Source organism: Synchiropus splendidus, chromosome 8 (genome assembly GCF_027744825.2).
Source record: "Synchiropus splendidus isolate RoL2022-P1 chromosome 8, RoL_Sspl_1.0, whole genome shotgun sequence".
NCBI lineage: Eukaryota > Metazoa > Chordata > Actinopteri > Syngnathiformes > Callionymidae > Synchiropus > Synchiropus splendidus.
In genome coordinates this window covers 14322877-14342237 of record NC_071341.1, presented here as the reverse complement: position 1 = coordinate 14342237, position 19361 = coordinate 14322877, and the positions used below count along the sequence as shown (strand labels likewise).

General features: G+C 43.4%; 1 protein-coding gene across 5 annotated transcripts in view; it reads right to left on the bottom strand.

The window, feature by feature from the left end:
• robo1 (roundabout, axon guidance receptor, homolog 1 (Drosophila)) overlaps window positions 1-19361 on the bottom strand; it is a 244898-nt gene that overhangs the window by 163639 nt on the left and 61898 nt on the right. Inside the window, exon 1 of one of the 5 annotated variants that reach the window (XM_053872783.1) lies at window positions 11452-11872. The exons of 3 other annotated variants lie outside the window; for them this stretch is intronic. In XM_053872783.1, the coding sequence (XP_053728758.1) occupies window positions 11452-11620 (169 nt within the window). In that variant the 5' untranslated portion in view covers window positions 11621-11872. Of the gene's footprint in view, window positions 1-11451; window positions 11873-19361 lie in introns of those variants that run through there. One more of the 5 variants, XM_053872778.1, reaches the window with a different exon arrangement.

Below are 19361 nucleotides of genomic sequence, written 5' to 3'. Positions count from 1 at the left end.
TACCATGTTTGCTGCGCAATAAAAACCATCCAAATCACATTATCTTCACCATGCGTAGAGCATAACCACATCATCACCTTTAACTCTTCGGATACCTGACGTTTAGCCACGGTCTATTTCTGTCCTATTCGTGGGCTGTTTTCTGATCCAGCTGTTTTTTCACTGCTCTTTGCTAAAGCCCTTCTCTCATAAATCAATCTGGGTACGATCGCAGACTTGTAAACGGGAGGGAAAAAGCCACAACACATGCTTTAGATGAGGGACCTGAGACGGATCAGTCGACGCCACCTGCTGTGAATATGAATCTGGAGTGAATGTGAAGCTGCACTAGTGGGGTGGTGAATCTAAAGAGAACATTAAGAAGCCGTGCCACTCATTACTCACTTTTCGAACCTCACCGCCGCCCCCTGCCCTTCACCAGCTTCACTTCCCGACCCTGTGTCAGTGGAAATAATTGCGATTCTTGACTCATTGATACTCAATTAAAGAGCGTCTCAATCTCCTGGCCCCGGGAAAAAAAAGTTTACACCGAGGAGACGAGAGGACTGGCACTCATTAGAAGTTTCTCCATACAAGCCCTCATTTTGGCTCTCTTTCCCTCACGCAGCATCAAAACTCCAAAACCATGGGAGTCTTCCAAACCAGCTCTCAGGCCATCCATCATCGGTTGTTGTAAATGATGCATCACTTATGCACAGTGATAGATGTGTCTTTGGTTCTGATGACAGCGGGTCTGTGGTCCAGACTGTCTGGACTCCATCGAGCCTCTGACCCGAAGCCACGGGATTCAGTTACAGACTATTACCACTCACTTGTTCCACCCGGCTTTACCAGGCCGCTCCTGCCATCTATCGGAGGGAGCAGGACGCACTCTGCTCAACAGCGGTTGAGAACATTGAATATTTTATATTCAATACATTATTATGATTCTAACATGTCTTCTGGAGTTGCTCTGCCTGGCTTCCACAGTTCCGAGCTGTTGGCGACACAGACAAGTGACTGAAGTGAACTGTGGGAAATGAGAAATTGCTGTGTCGCAGTAGAAAAAAAAAAAAAAAAAAGAGTTCAGGTACAGAGATTGAAAAAGTCGGTGTGAAAACCAGAGCGGACAGCTCCATCTGGGATGAGTAGAGATTGACTTGCTGTCTTCTCCTAACTGGCCTTGGAGCACCCAGTCTAATATCCCATTGGTGTGATTCATGACGCTGACAGAAATGTCTCTCTGTGGAGGCTCTGAAATGAAGCTTTCTTTGGAGATGTTGCTGTTGACGTGGAAAGCATGGAAATATTGCTGGCATCAACAACTGTGGGTTTGGAGCAGCTAGCTCTCTGTCCATCCACCCATTTAGTAGCTGTTCCCACTGAAGAGAACATGAATGACTTGTGCGATCTCGACCTTTTCTCCATCCATCCATCTGTAAGTCCATCGATCCATCCATCCATCCATCTATCCATCCGTCCGTCCTTCCATCGATCCACCATCTCTCAATTCATCCATCATCCATCCATCCAGCCATCCATCCGTCCATCTGTCCGTCCATCTGTCCATCCATCTAGCATCCCTCCATCCCTCCATCCATCCATTCATCCATCCTTCCATCCATCCATCTATCCATCCGTCCGTCCGTCCTTCCATCGATCCACCATCCATCTATCATCTCTCAATTCATCCATCATCCATCCATCCATCCATCCGTCCATCCGTCCTTCCATATGCCCATCCATCTAGCATCCCTCCATCCATCCATCCATCCATCCATCCACCTTCATCATGGACTGATGCTGCTTATCATTCACACACAACCTTAAACTCAACATTCAAAAAAGACTGAGCCTTCCCCCCAGTGAAGGCCAGTCCTCACACAAGTGAAGAACCTGGTGGTGATGCTGAACGACAAACTCTCCCTGACTGCCACCAGTGTTACAAACAACTCCATTTTGTAGATTCATGATGACAATCCAGTTACACCCCCAAATCAACATTCAGTTTACACCCAGAGTTTGGGGAAAATGCAAGGTTTGATTATGACCACTTTGTTTTCCCCGGTAAATATTCCAGAATGACACCGTACTCCATTTGCAAAACTATACGTCAATGGAACCCCTCTTGTTTTATGATGGAAACGCCCAATCCACAGCTGAACCCTTCTCACAAAAGTTCTGGCCCAAACTGTCCTACCTACTTGTGACGAAAAATATGACACAGATCGGACTCCACAACACCAATCTATGTACTGCCTTCAATAGCATGACCAATGAAGAGGCTTCATTTCCAGTGTCAGGACCCAATGCGTTCGACTTGTCTGGTCGTAATGGATGCGTAACATTTGGTGGCACGTCTACCAGTGCGTTTGAGGGGTTCAATCTGAAAAAGCTGAACTTCACCTTCATTTGAAGAGGGGAAACATCACCAGTTTCTATCAAGGAGGACAACTTGATAACATCGTATCATTCTCCTTGCTGGAGGACTTTAAAATTCTTGCTTGTTATTAGCTTTTGCTGCTAACATGCTAGCATGATGTGTAGTTTCTATGGTGCTCTAGTGGCTTGAGGGATGCCACCAAGCATCCAAGCCTGAGGAGAACCTGCAGACACTATACTGTCTGGTCTCCAACTTGCCCAAATTCACCGACAGGACAACACTCCTCTGTAGCTGCTGGTGCCATCTGTTTCAGAACTTTGGTGCTCGCCTACCAGGATCAGCTCCGCAGGACATCTGAGACCTGATCCTGATACTGGTCTAGTCACTGCGCTCAGCACGGGTTCTGTCTCAGATACTTGCCAGGTTGTCAGTCCATCACAGGACGCACACACCCATCCAAACAAGAGGGGAGGACAAGCTAGACGCGAAACCAGAACTCCCTGCAGTCAAACCGCCGGGACACGCAGGATAAGAAACTGGAGTAATTGAGCATCATATTTCCGAGGCTACTGTAAATCTGATAATCTGGCTCATCCATCATCCGCGCGAGAAGGAGGCGACTGAGCCGCGCTCCACGGCGGCTCCTCACTATGCACATGTGCAGAAACACTGTATTAATTTAAGACGACACTTCCGCAACAGCGCTGTCCATCTGTGAGCCCAAACATGTCAGGAGACATCGTCTGACAAATTGTTTTTGGATCGGATGTGTGGAGTCAAGATTTCACAGGGGGCGCTGAAAATAGAAAATTGGTGATATTTTATTCATCATACGCTCACGTCTTCGCACTCGATACACAGATGATCCAGGTTTGTGCTCCACAGAGAGATGAGATGCAGAGATAGTGGGCCGACATCAAGCGTAAAAGCCAGCGCAGCCTCCACTGTGTTCCGCACGGATTTACTCGCAGGTAGCAAATATTAATAGCTGGGTGACATTATCGCTTTTATCATCCCGCTGCTCTCAAACGCATCACCGTGTTCTCGTCCCCGACTGCGCAGACTTCTTCCTCTGTATCTATGTAATTGACTGAGATAAACAATCCAAGAGGGGCGTCGCCAGCGTTTATCTCAGGATCCTTTTATTTAACACTGGGGTGAAGGCAACACTAGAGCAAGATAACATCCTGGCAGAGATTGGGGATGGTATCAAAACTTGTTGTAGAAATGAAAAAGAAAGCCAAGAGTTGTTGTTCTCAGCCATGCTTTAGCAACACTTTCACTACCAAGAGAACAGATGTTGATGGTTTGTTTGGGCTTCATGAAAAATAGAACTCATGAGCCATTACATTATGACCAGCACTGATCAGTGTTTTTAAGTCACGTTCTCAGTGTGGACTACACATTAGGTTTCCAGGCATATATTCTTAACTCTACAGTGTTACACAGTTCCCATCAAGTCTGCCAACAGCAAGTACTCAATACTAGTTGCATAGTTACCAGTAGATGGATACATTTTCATTCCTTTGATTTTCATCGTTCACTTCTGTCGTGTTTTATGTAGTTATGTTGTGGCTTCATGTCGTTGGGTTGTAGCGGTGGAACTTGTTGCAGCATTTTGCATTTGCAGTAAGACAAAATTAATGTTTTTGTTTTGTTTTAACGAGGAATATGCAAACTCTTAGGTTCAACTTCAAATTAACGTAACATAGCTTCAAGTCCAAATCTCCCTCAGACAATGTTGTAAACTTGAACTGTACTTTTCTTGTCCACGGTCAAAAATAATAGGAACATTTCCTCATCCTTAGTCCAATATGGCTGATAAATCTAGGCATTGTTACTTGACTCTTTGACAAAATAAAAGATGAGTTTGTCTATTAAAAGTGTTCATCTTTTGTCGTCATGTCGCACAAGGGTGTCGGTAGACTTAGAATTGTTCCGTTTTAATTGAAAACCGAGCACTGAGGGAGAAGCTACGGCTGAAAAAGACAAATCAAATCTTGTACGGGTGACTGCATGCAACACATTAAATTCTAACTGTCCTCATGATAAAGTCTGATTTTTTTAAATTTATTTAATTGTAATCCTAACAAAAAAAAGCACTTCTTGAAACGTTGTTTTCTTCCCTTAAGACCGTCTTTCGTCACATTGAGTGAACCTAACTGGAGTCCATCCTCAAACGTAACACTAAAATGTGGTCCGCAAACCCTTCCAGAAGTACAACCTGTGTTTCAATCCTTGTCCTAAAACCCGTTTGTGCAGCGAGAGTGGGAACACACATTTGAAACAGATTCTTTTTAATGCAACTTCCGGCGACTATCAGCTCAAAAGCCTAACAGCTGATATTTGGTCTTAAGTGGTTTAAAGATTAGCAGAGAATCTGCCCAAATCCATTAGGTGTTGTGGTGAACTGTAAAAGCCTCTTTGGAAATCCTCATCTTTCACCCACAGAGTTGGCACTGCTCCTGTTTGGCTGCACACTAGCTGGTGCCAAGATGAAAAATAAATTGCTATTGAAACTGAAATTCCCTCAGGGACGTTTTTGCACGGCGATAAAAAGTTTCAGCGCAAGTTCTCTGTTATTTTTTGTTGTTCTTTATTCATATGAGTTTACCACCTCTTAAAATGAGGTTGAGAATTTCATTAGATTTTATGATGTTTGGGAAAGGCAAGATGGATATAATGTGATCATTACAAATTAAAGCTGTTCATAAAAGTAGTGTCAAACATTTGATTCTTCCAACTAATGCGTACTGAAGTAAACACTAGTTGACTAGTTTTACTCATATGCTTTGATATCATAGACCAGTAGTTCAATGAGGTTAGAAAACAAAAACATCAAGACATGAAAACATCAAACATCATCATTTGTAGAAACGGCATGGAAAAGAAAAATTCAGGTTCACTTTCACTTTCCACTGCTTGTTTCCTGCACTGCTTGCGCACAGTTATTGACCTAATGAACTTGATGAACGATGCTCACAAGACAGCGATGGACAGTGATCAAGGGAGGTGAAGAGGAGTTTGTAGGCAGGGTGGAAGAAGTGCAAACACCTGACAGGGGTGATCTAAGATGGAGGACGAACAGAAAGAGAGGACGGCAACTAGTGAGACCTGGCATGAGGTGTAGTTTTGAGAAAGTATATCAAAGGGACGTCTCAATTAGAGAAGGATATAGTCCGGTGGTTTGAACATGTAGAGAGTAGGGACAGGGATATGTTGAGGAAGATGATCATTGAGGTTCATGGATGCAGTAAAATGAGGACATGCAGAGGACTGGAGTGACTAGGGAGGATGCACAAGGTTTAGCTGGAGGAGGCTGACTTGCTCTAGCATCCACTGCTAACCATGATTTGCTGTACAGAAAAGTTCACAACAGCTGTCACAATCTTCTCTCTATGCTACAAATGGTGCCAAAGGTGGAATCATGTATTGGAAGACTTTCACAAGCCACTTTCATTTGCCTGATGGAGCAACAGGGTTATTGAAGGTTTGCTAGCAAGAGGGGAGGACTGTAGTACGATGTTCACTATCGACTTTATCAGCCCTTGTTCTCTGTTGTCTTTATCCCCACTGAAAATGCACCATTTATATATCTGAATTATGGCCATCGAAAAATATCGAGATGGAATATTTACATTGCCATGAATGACAGTGATGAACTGAGGAACATTGTGTGTGGTTGCTACAATGTTGCCATGGAGTTTTCTTCTCCAGTGATGGATAGATGAGGTGTCACAAAACAGTACTGCAGGATGATAAAACGTTGTTTTAATTTTCAGAAGGCATGATGGCGCTCTTTGTTTAGAACTGATGTGAGCTTTCATAGATAGATAGATAGATAGATAGATAGATAGATAGATAGATAGATAGATAGACAGACAGACAGACAGATAGATAGACACACACACAGATAGATAGATAGATAGATAGATAGATAGACAGACAGACAGACACACTGACACACAGACAGATAGATAGATAGATAGATGATAGATAGACAGACAGACAGACACACAGACAGATAGATAGATAGATAGATAGATAGATAGATAGATAGATAGATAGATAAATAGATAGATAGATAGATAGATAGATAGACAGACAGAGAGACAGACGGGTGGGCGGGTGGGTGGATGGATAGATAGATAGATAGATAGATAGATAGATAGATAGACAGACAGACAGACAGACAGACAGACAGACAGACAGACAGACAGATAGATAGATAGACAGACAGACAGACAGACAGACAGACAGACAAACAGATAGATAGATAGATAGATAGATAGATAGATAGATAGATAGACAGACAGACAGACACACAGACACACAGACAGATAGATAGATAGATAGATAGATAGATAGATAGATAGACAGACAGACAGACACAGACAGACAGATAGATAGATAGATAGATAGATAGATAGATAGATAGATAGATAGATAGATAGATAGACAGACAGACAGACAGACAGACAGACAGACAGATAGATAGATAGATAGATAGATAGATAGATAGATAGATAGATAGATAGATAGATAGATAGACAGACAGACAGACACACAGACACACAGACAGATAGATAGATAGATAGATAGATAGATAGATAGATAGACAGACAGACACAGACAGACAGATAGACAGATCGATAGATAGATAGATAGACAGACAGACAGACAGACAGACAGATAGATAGATAGATAGACAGATAGATAGATAGATAGATAGATAGATAGATAGATAGATAGACAAACATTCTGCCACGTTGCTCATTTTCAATCACATTTGTCTACACTTACAGTGCAGTTTATGTGCAGATTTTGCAGACTCTACATCTCAAGCAAGCAGTCCAGTGTCTTTTAGTTGGGTTTGCAAAAATGTATGCAGTCCATCAACAAATCCACATTTTAAAAAGAACCCTTCAGACCAAGAATTAAATCCATGAAAGACACATCAAGTATTCTGAGGCTTTTACCAGAAGGAGACTCGTAACCACTTAATGAATATGTGACTTGGATTTACTGGATTCTTCATGGTTTTAACCGACATGCAACTTTAAAGCTCTTCACCGCGTCACGCATATTTAATATCTGCTGTAAAAAATAGACCTTCAGCATTCGATGATTAGCTTCATTGATAATGGAACACAGCAACAGCTTCAGACGGTTTCTTTATATTCACTTCTCGCCGCGCTCATTAAAAGTTTATGCTTATCGCAAGTTTGAAGAGCGAATCGAGAATCAAGTCACAAAAGCTTTAAGTGCTAAATGTAATCAGAGAGGCGAGATGAACTGAGAAGACAGTTCCATACATGAGAGTGTCAGAAAAAGAAGAGACACTCTCCGAGGAGACGGGGCTTCAAGAGGCTCTTGTGGGAACGACAGCTGTAATTGGGAACCGCCTCCATAGTCGTGACTGGGGAAAGTCAGCTGAGGTAGATCCAAGCGTGTCATGTACAAACCCAATCGAGGAGGACTGAGCAAAGAGCCTTGGGGGACCCCTGGGGAGAGGTAATTGGACGTGGGTCTCTCAGCTTATCCTTGATATTAGCAAAAATATGCTTCTACCAAGTTGGAGTGACTCTGTTTTATGCGTGGTTAGATGCCAGTGAACTGGGGTATCAGGCGGAGTAAAGGGAGCCAAGATTCCCTCTCTGCAAAGAACTTCTCTAGCAGAATAGTGGGGTGTTGTGGAAGACAGTCTCTGCCGCATGTCCTCGCTCCCCCCAGAGGCAACCAATTGAATCACAGGTGTGTGTCCCATTAAAGAAAGGTGCTGGCTGGGCATCGGCTTAGGGCCATGGGGCCTGGCTATAGGTCCGCCCCCTTAAAATTCAGCCACTTGGTTTATACTAGTGATGGTGAGATGAAGCACTGAGGCATTTAGATGAATTGGTTCGACTCATGAGTCGACTCTTCAAGAAGGTTCATTTGTGCTCTGGCGCCACCAAGTGGACATGAAATATGAGCGTCTGCAAGCATGAACTTTTGTTCCCCAAAGTTTCCAGTAAGATTGTCATCAACAATATAATCGATAATTGATAAACAGCTGCTCACAAAACGTGACAAAATGGGGAACCTCCTTTGCCTTTCGTGCCGCATAAATCTCCACTTCCTGAACTGGTCACATGGTATGGCCAGTTCGAGGCTTCGACCGTCTTCAGCTACGTCATTGGAGCATTTCTCGGTGTGCTGTTCATATACTCGCTGCCAGATGACTTGGTACACATGAAGGATCGACACAGCGAACACATCAGTAGTTTATACCAAATAGCATCTAAGTCGCAAGTAGGTGCTCATGACCAGTGCCCCCTAACATCCATGTCTTCCACACCAGCTGCTCCTTTTGAACATCGTAATGGATTGGAACCATTTGCCTCCATTGAAATGTCTATGCGGGATGGATGCAAAAGTCCACTTGACAATCGTGGATATGTAAGAACTCAGGAGTCCAGAGGACGACCGCTGGCGTCCACACTAGACTTGCACACCCCCCTTCTGAACTACTTGTTTCTTCACCAGACCTACTTGGTTTAAGGAGAATGAATCAAACACAGATAACGTAAATTAAAGTAAATGGCTCAGCAGCAGTTGAACAGCAACATTTTGGAGACGCAAGAAAAGCATTTGGTTGTCATCGTCGCCCCAAAACCGCTAATCGGATATGTCTGAGTTGGTCACACAAATCTATTAGACGCGACGTTGACCTTGGTCACGATCAATATTCTGTTTGAATTGTTAATGACCCGCAATTAATGCGTGTCAGGCGAGTTCACCTGCGGCTGTAATTGAAAGGGACGACTGAATTCTAATGGCCGGAAAAGTCTTGGTTGGATACACAAAATTCAAGAAACAGTATCAGGGATGTGGATATAGATCGGATCTGGAAAGAGAAGAGGGGAAGAGAGCCGATGAGAAGGAAAGTCAGGGGCCGAAGAGTCTTTTAAAAGTGCGCGAGGTATCACTTTCATGTCAGCCAGAGACGAGCGCGCGTCTCCTTGGGAGGGCACCAGCTTCTCCATCCCATTCCAGTCATTTAATCTTGGAACGGTATCAAGATAGCGATCTCCCTTTAACCTCCACAAAAGGGGACGGGCACAAAGGGACACACTCCCCACTTCATCACTCAGCATCAGTCTGGAGCGCCATGCCAAACAATCCCATTAGCCAACAGCCAAAAGCCCAGCAGCAGCAGCAGCAGCAGCAGCAGCGTCCCGAATCCAAAACCGCAGCTCTCTGCTCATTTCAACATCCGCCACCCAAACCCCCCACCCAGCACCCAGCATCCATGCACTCATGTGTCAGCATATCTAATGAACACACTCAGGCAACACTCAGCTTTTACTGAGGAAATAGGCAGCATCAGTCTGAGTAGCTTTTCACAACTCAACGCTGATCAATTAATGACCAGGCAAGAGACCCGTGCGGGGGGGACTATTGGAGCGACTGGAGAGGCAGAGGAAACAATGAGGAGCGCCACACGCAGCAAGGCCGACGGACGGGACGCACAGGCTTCCTTGTAGATTTAAATTCCACTTAATGTTGACGGTGCGTGAAGGTTGCTCATAAAAGAATCATTTCTCTCTTATATCCAGGTTGGTCGAGAGAAACAAGATCATAGACGATAGCTTGCGTGTCGCTCACCTGAAGACTCATTCACAGACTGAGTCAAACTTTAAAATGACATACTGTAAATCAGTTCGGAACCTAGTCGACCCCTCACGGTAGCGTTACAGCGCCACCTATATAAAACATTTTTTAGGCTTTTTTTTCCAGGCTGTTTTATCAGTACTTTTGTACACTGCTATATCAACATAAATCCCCAATTTTAATCCTCATGTTGAAACTTCCCTCACAATAAGCAACAATATTGACCACACTGAAGGGGCGTCCATATATTTTAACTCTTTAAAACCCCTCCTCGACCTATGAGAAACCATTGCCATGCTTTCCCTTCCTTTTCAGGGAGTGTTGAATCTGTACAATAGTGAGCGTCTTTCTATGGCACTTGGGACATTTAGCTGTTGTCATGGGGTTTCAAACCATACGCAGAAACACAACTCTGCAGAGTGAGACCATGACAAGTAGTTGAATGTGGACACTGGGATCGGCGGTTCATTGACGTGTCTTATTGGAGCCAGAGGTGCCCAGGATAGAGTGCAGCATGCTCCAATGTCACGCCTCAACCATCCTTTCATGTGCCACACGTGAACAAAAACAAGAATAAAACCCGTTTATTTATATATCCTCAGGACTGTTACAGCAGATCGTGACACTTCATTCCATATAAATGACACTTTAGATGAGGGATCACTCATTAATGAATAACAAACTACTTATGCTAATCTTTATTAGCGGCCTGTTAGCCACTCATTCATTTTTATAAATGACTCATTAGCGTTTTATTTCAGCACAACTAAATTGTATCCTACCATGGTAATTAAAAGTTCACTCACCCTAATGGCTGGCAATTAACATTAAATGAGGACGTAATTAATGGTTAATATGTGTTCCCTCTTTTTTTTTACGACTCGGTCATTGTTCAAGTCAAGTCAAAATGCGTCTGTGTTGAAGCGGAACACTGTTCAGTTGAACCCTTACACTATGTTTCATCATAGTTTTACTACTGTCACCGTTCACTCTTCTGGCATGAAGCCAGATGTTATTACATTGTTATTATTGTGTGAATGCTAAATGCGAATACCAGTAACTAGGGAGTCGACCACGATTCCTAAAATTTAAGCTGTTAAGATCTTCAACACCAAGTTTCAGAACCCAGACTGAAGTTTCTGGTTGTTTAATGATGTAAAGAGGCTCAAGTCAAGTGCCCAGGGGGACGCCTGAGGAGATCAAACAGCCAGTGGAGCTCCACAAAATCAAACATGCTCCTTGTTTTGACCTTGCAAAGTCGAAGTTTATGATGCTACACAGAATGCTAAAACACAACTCCACCGCTTTGATCCAATAGCCTGTCACACAGAAATAAATTCCAGCAGCAGAATAATGAGAGCCGCGGGTTTATTTTTAGCTTTTCGCAGTTTCTGTGAACATCAGAAGAAAACTGAGACGGGCAGGTGGTTACTCACGGCTCCTGTCACCTTTCCACCTCCAGCTCCCCTTATGCTTGACTGTGCTGTCCCCTGGCACACACACTCCACTCAGCACCTCGGTCAGCAGAACCAGCAGCAGCAGCGGCTCGCCGGCCATGCTCAACTCTAAAGCTCGTGTTCCGGCGGCGGCAAAGCTCTGAGCCATGGAGGTCTGTCTCACAGCTGTGCGGAGAGATTTAGAGCAACAGCAAGTCCTCCTCCTCAGTCACCATGGGGAAGCCCAGGAAGGGTCACACTCATCACAGAGCCCTCTGGGGGATTGGGTCAACCCCCCCTGAAGGAAATGGAGTCAAAGATTGAGTGCAACATTGGCAGGCGGACCCGGATGATTCCCTCCTTCTACAGTCCAGCAGTCCAAGACAGAAAATCCTCCAACTAAAGTTCCCGTCGGTGTCAGATCAGCCGTGGAGTGTAGTCACCCGCTGTGTCCAGCAGCGTGTGGATCCACGTTCCATCCCTCCTCTCCGCTCCTCATATGAAATTCAGAAATAAATCACGGAGATAGTTCTCCACGGTGCAGCCTTGACTTTGAGCGCATCTGCGAGAGTGAGAGAGAGCACCGAGCGGCAGAGGGAGGAGGGGGGAAGGAGGGATGGAGAGGCAGACTTGGACGAGAGGGTGAGTGAGACAAGAAGCAATTTGTCTCTCAGCTACGATGCTCATTCATGAATGTAATGTTTATTGTCACTAACAAGCGTGATGTGAGAAACCGAGGCTTGTTTTTGGCAGATGAACCGATCCAGCGTCCTGCCCGGCGTGTGTCTGTAGAGACACGCGCTCACACCAGTCTGACAGCTGTGAAATTGAACCTGCAATTGCCTATAAAGTACAGTAACACAGCAGAGCCATTGTGTGTAGAGGTGAAACTATTGACAGGAGTCAGTCACGAGACCCCGCGAAGGTCGTGATGCAGGATTTCCGAGGTCGGACTTGAACTTCCGCCATGTGAGCAGGGTGCGACTGAATTGAAATGTGAGTGCGGTTGTCCTCAGTCCGACTCAAGGTGTGTTCACTCCGGACGCTTCCTACACGTCCAAAGCCTCTTGCTGCCATGTGAAATGAATGTATAGCTGCAATCACGTCCCACCACACTGTCGTAAGAGTCACTGAATCTAGCGACTTATTTCAGGCAACATTTGTCGCACCAAAGTGGAAAAACTTGAACTCCGGCGACAAGTCGCGACACATCAGCCAATCAGAGCCCAGCTCTTCACGCGACTCATGTAGACCTCATGAAGAAGAAGAAGCAACATGAATAAGCTGATCATGGTGGACACATGACATTTACGTCTCACTCTGATGAGTCAGCACTGGCCAAATATATATATATTTTTTTGCTTTTCATATCCTTTCACAGTCGACAACAGGCAACTATTCGGCCTTTACAATCCGCCATGTTGACGCTCCACTGTCTTGAGTGGCAGGTCAACTGTTGCCCCTCACCAGACTGGCCTACTTTTGAATGTGAATTGAGAGTTGGGGGAAGTCGCTTTGGTCACTGAAAACCAGCAGCTACTCAGGTGCAAGTTGGGCTCCCCTCACTTGTGAACAAGACCTCAAGATACTTGAAGCCCACCTGGCCGCCCTTCGACAGAAACTGACCTAACAATGATGACGAAATGTCGTTTTCAGTCAGTAAAACAGAGTGAGTTCACATTGAACACCATTTCGGTGAAATACATAATGTCCTGGACGGACGTTGAGCGACATCAGAGACACATTAACACACAGCCCTGATAGAAAAACTAGCTCAGCAAGTTTGGGTTTAGAGTTACATCGCTTGTTTCCTCCAGCTGTCAGGAGGCAGGTGAGTGCAGGTTAACATGGGAAACTGAACGCGTCAGCAGTCCCCCCCTCCACCCCTCACTCTGCCCGTCCCCCCCCCCCCATCTCCAGCGTTTCAACCTTCAGCAGTGTCAAATCCCACCACGGGATGAGGAACACAGTTTCAGGCCATAGACGTTTCTAGTGTGCCATTAAAGGTGAATAAACAATTGAAGAAACACTGTTTTTCTTCTATAGGTCCACTCCTCTTAACCGTTACCATGGCGACTCACCAACCTGACTCGCTCCACTTTGCTTGTGCAATTTCGTTGGAAGTAATCAAGTCGGGCGGAGAGAAAATTACGGCTTGAGCAGAAGAAAAAGGCTTCGGTGAAAGTAGTTTTTAGAAGTTCAGGAAGTTTGAGAATGAGCTCAAGATTGAGGCACTGCAAGGAGCAAACAAATTATTAAACAGAACAAATTTAAGTCTCAGGAATAATACTTTATACTCACTTTTTTGTGCACGTAATAATAATAATAATAATAATAATCTAGTTCAAACACAAAAAATAATTAAAATGCTATTTTAAAAATGTAATGAAATTGTAATATGATGTATTGTATCATATTGATGAAAAAATGAAAAGAAAAAAAAAACTAAATTCCATTTTGAATAGACGTTTTTACAATTTGATTTCAAATAACCAAATTCAAGCAAAAAAACAAAACAAAATAATGTATGATTAAAAAAAGTTGAAAAATGTAAAATAATTGGAAATAAATTATTTTTTTCATCACACATCTTTTTTCTCTCTTTATGAAAGATACAACAGAAAATAACCTCTTTCAAACAGTATGGACCCAGTTTTCTGAAGTTTCCAGTCGAGCAGTTCAGAAGTTCAGAAGAAGAAGGATAATGTTTTTGAATCAAGGTGTTAAATAAACACACCTCGATTTTGTTACCGCCGATGTGTTGCTCAGCCTCTGTTTGCTGGTCATGTGATCCTGATGAAGCGCTCCTCCGACGACCCGCAGCGCTAATTCATTGTTTTACATTAGTCGCTGATTAAAAGGCCTCTCTAATGACTTGCCGGTGGAATAATTACAGGGTTGCTGAGGTCGGGTCACCTCAACCCCTGAGGAGACCAATCCAACACCGTTGCTTCCCGGGAAATGTCACGGCTAATGTCAAGTGCTCAGAGAAGGGAACAATGTGATGCTAATGCTATGCAGAGAGAACCAGCGGAATAACAATGACAGCACAGTCCACATTGACACTGTACACAGGTGTCTGTTGGGCGGGCGGCGAGCCAGTTGTTGAATTCAGCTGTGTACAGTACACACTGTGGATTCAAAGCATGTGGTGACTCTTCAGAGCCCTGAGGGGGGAGTTCCAGGGAGCATCTCCTCATTCATTTCGAGACTCATTCTGAGACATTCAATGAGACTAGAAGCATGTGTCAAACTCAAAGCTGGAAATTAGGTGTTAAAACCAGTGGAAAGAAGATTTATGCTGAAATTGAAGCCCGATAACCCAATAAATATATATATATATATATTTTTTTTTTTCATCCCACAAATATTTTAGCTAAGATGCCTAAAGTTGAGATTCTCACCCTTGTTTTTAACCTCATTTTGTTGTGTGTGAGGAAGAACATTAATTTGACTTCGGATCTAAGCGTGTTATCAGTTTCCATCAAAGATTAGAGTAGAAACTATGTGGCGTATTCACTGAACTGAAAATAAATAAACAAATAATGTATGAAATCATATGTTTTTTAAGAAAATCAGTGATTGAATTCTAGTTTTTAAGTCATTGTGGAAGGATGTCAGTTTGTTTTGAGAAGTGGAGCGGTGATTATTCATGAGTTTTACTTCAGATGAGGCGACTAAAAAAGCAATATAAACACAGACTTAATGCATGTTTTAAGTCAAATATCATGAATCTACATTCACTGAGACTTTTTGTCCATTTCAGGCCACCGTAGATCAAGCTACTTGAGTTATCTGTTTGAGTTGATCAGGTTATATTTTATTAAGTATACCGTGAATCTTCAAATAAAATGTACACCAAATGAAAAAGGTACAGTCAAACATGACATACTGTCATGGTGTGATTACACCTTTTACTTTATATGTATATATATATATGTATATATATATGTATATATATATGTATATATATATATATATATATATATATATATATATATATATATATATATATTTTTTTTTTTTTTTTTTTTTTTTTTTTTTTTGCATAATAACAGAAATGTAATTGCCCATCCCTGATACACAGGATTTTCAATTGTAAAATCAGTATGATGAACTTTGAATAATTAAAAAAAGCATTTTATCAATGTAGAATATCAAAGATTGATGTCAGCTCAAGCTGTAAAAAAACAGTTTGCATGCTAAGGCGGCTAATGAGCTGATAGCAAACCGACAACTTCCTGATCCAACAGTGACAGAAATTCACCTGGAGAACTGCAGTGAGCGATTGCATCTGGTGTCGCGCATCAGCGACGGTTCAAAAGGAGAGATTGCGTCTCAGACAGAAGTGGAGGTGATGATGTCAGAAACAGTCTGACACATGTCATGACTTTGTTGCACAGGTTTTAGAAAGTCAAATTCTGCCAGACCAAGCCCTTGTCTGTGGGCGTCTGAGAAATCATAAGTGTTTTGATTTGCTCTCTGTTTGCTTGCACACAAGGCTGAGCGGCGGCTCTTTGAATTCACGATCCTCAGAAGCTCACTGAGAAGAGAGGAACTTTGTCTTCAGAAAAAAAAGTATCAAAATCACCAGAATAAAACCTCAATTGAAAAAGTTTCATCCTTTGAATCATGTCAGGTTAAAGACCACTGCTACTTCTCGAAGTGACGCTGCAATTTTACCAGTTTTATCTGAGGTCAAATAAATCCTTCTCAGTGTCGGATGACCCTGATCACAGCCGCAGCGGTTCACTAAAAACTAAGGAGTCCCTCACATCGCGACTCTGGCAGTTCTGCTGATGTTTCAGGTACAGGTTGCCATGAAAAGGCTGCCAAGCTTTGAGTCGCTACATTTCTATTCTCGCCTCTGAAGGCTGGCCACATATTTCAGCGGCGCAGCAGCCGGAGGTCGTTTTCCAGCAAAACATCTTTTGCCAGCAGCAAATCTCACACATCAGGGAGAGCGCTGTCGGCCCATTCAGACGAACCGGGCCCGTGATGTTTGCCGCCCGACGGTGTTCAACAGAAGACGACTTCAGGTGCTCAAGAGGAGTGAAGTTCAGCGTCACCACACTGCGCTGGCTAAAAAGACAATAAAGAATTGGAGTGAACACCTCCAGTCACTGCTCCTCAACAGCGCCATCGTTTTTATGTCCAACATCTGCTCGGTGCTGCACCTGCAGACTTGCAGCACCCTGCCTGAGAAGGAAGTGCTCTCCCTGCAATCCTCCAGATCAAATGACTGCCCTGGAGAGCAGGCAGCTCCAAAACGCTTATGTGCAGAAAAGTATTAAAATGCTTAGCATTATATTCCCACACGCACGGCTAAGTGGGGCAACAGCGAGACATATGCTCTCGCTAAGTGGAAATAGCAGATTCATATTGTTGAGAAAAGGCTCCCGGCTGGACTGGAGTCTGATGTTTCCACATTATTCGGAGCGCTGTAATGAGTTTCTACAACAAAGTTCACGCAGGAGGACGACGTCACTTCTGCAACAGTCCAACAAAGTCCCCGATCCGCATAAGATCGGTGTCCCAATGTGACTATAAAGGTTAGTCTTATCTCTAGGTTTAGGTTGACAGTGACTCAGTATTCTGTCGCATTCCCTCCACGTTTTGTGAACTCCAACAGTGACGGGTGAAAGCTGGTGATGAAGGTGCACGGAGGAAGGACGAAGGTAGATGGAGGCACGCAGCCAGGATCGCAGCGAGAGATTTCCGGGGGCCGTTGGCACCCACTTTTTTTTATGCTTCATGGGCACCATTTGTCAAACAGGGCGGCAGATGTGGAGGTGAAAGAAATGTAAAGCTTCAGGATTGAAGTTTCACCAGTGACATCTAGTGGTGAGGACAGAGATTTCATGTGTTTGAATCGTCCATTCTGTGCATCAGCATTTAACCGATGGAATTCATTATATCCCTGGGTTCAGGATTTATCATCCATCCACTTTACCTTACTATAAATGACTACATATTCTTCATCCATCCATTCAGCCAACATTCATAAATACTGTAAATAAATCCACCTGATCCATCCATTGCAAATAAATCATCCGTTGTCCATTCATTGATCCATCCATACATCCATACATCCCACATATATAAACAAATCCATCCGTTCCATCCATCACAAATAAATCAACCATCCATCCATCCATCTATCCACCCATTGATCTATCCATCATCCATCTATCCATCCATCCATCCATCTATCCACCCATTGATCTATCCATCATCCATCTATCCATTCATCCATCCATCCATACAGCCCATATATAAATAAAAAACAAATCCGCAACCATCACAAATAAATAATTCATCCATCCATCCATTGATCTATCCATCCATCATTCATCTATCATCAATTCATTCATCAATGCATCCATCCATCCATCATCTTGTTTTCAATCCACATTTAAAATTACTGCTCTAAACCCCACATCTACCTCCCATGTATTCATTCCTTCGATCCATCCACCAAGGAATTGACCCAACCATAACACCTGCCAATACATTCATAAAACAAACAATTTAAAAATGAATTATTGAAAACCTCCAGCTGAATAATGCAGAGAAACACAGCTTCCTGTGATGGACCTACATCCTGTCCCAAGAGGCAGCCATGTTCTCCTGCTGACTCTCAAGAGCTAAGGCAGGCGATCCGCCATGAATAAGTAAACCCAAGTGACGAAATCAGTTAGACACTCCATGATATTTCTTCTTCACCTGCGCTATTAATGTGGCAGATAGGGGGCGCCGGCCAAGCCAAGAGGATCATCATTGTTGTTACTGTATATATTGCTGTATGAGGAAGATATGCCTGGGTCTTAAACCCGTCGTGTTCCCACCTCACCAAGGTTTCAGGTATTTCATCCCAAAATGGTCCAAAACTTGTCCGAGCTTGTCTTCTTTTCAACTTCACTTACGCTCTAAAAGTCCATGACGTTCCCCCCGCTGAGCGCAACCGAGCGCTAATTTTGATGGCGAGCTTTGACCGTACCGGCGGCTGTGACAAGCCTCAGCTCAAAAGCGACATCAAAAATCATAATAACTTTTGACACCAAGAAAAACTTTAGCGTCTTTGAAAAAAAAATGAATGAGTCACACTAACACTCAGTGAGATTTAAGAAACTAGGTCAGTATACTCAAACCTCCACGTATACCTTTGATGTGGAAGTGTAGCTCATGTAACAGGACCTCAGAGTTTTTCTCCGAGCTTTGTGGAACATTCCATCACTTCAGTTTATGAGCATGTTTTGAAGCACTCATTTTCTCCCCTACTGAACACATACATTACGCGCCTCCTGCAGGGCAACAATCCCAGAGTGTGAGGTGTCCCTGGTCGACCCCCGAGGGCCCCTCGCGCCTGCCGCCAGTGACACTTTCAGTGCATCTGATTTAAAAGTTTAATTAAGACACAGTGGAGAAAGCAGATGGATCATGAATTAGCCATCAGGAATCTGGGTTCAGCGCGGCGCTCTGTCGTAATAATTATTTCTGAATGTGATTGAATATTCATTCAAGATTCCCTGTTAATGGTGGTGGGGTTATTACATGCACAGTGGAGTCCGGAGAAGGAAGAAGAGGCTTTTCTTCTTTCGAGCATCTGCCTTTGCAATGAGGGGGTTTTAAAAACGTGGGAAAAAAAGATGATGTATCACTTTCATTTTATGCTTATTATTGCAAAAAGTAAATCCAAACTTAACTTCTTTTAAACCTTGAAATATGTTGGGTATTTTGTTGTGTAGCTTGTCCAATAAATCCTTAGTTTTAACAACTGTACCAGCGTTTTTTTAATTTAATGTCTACAGTAAAAACGCTGAGGAAAAAGATACAACCAAGGCTGCCAGTTTGTTTTAGAAGTGGGGGGGTGATGAGGGGTTTTTACTTAGGATTAGGCTGCTGCAAAA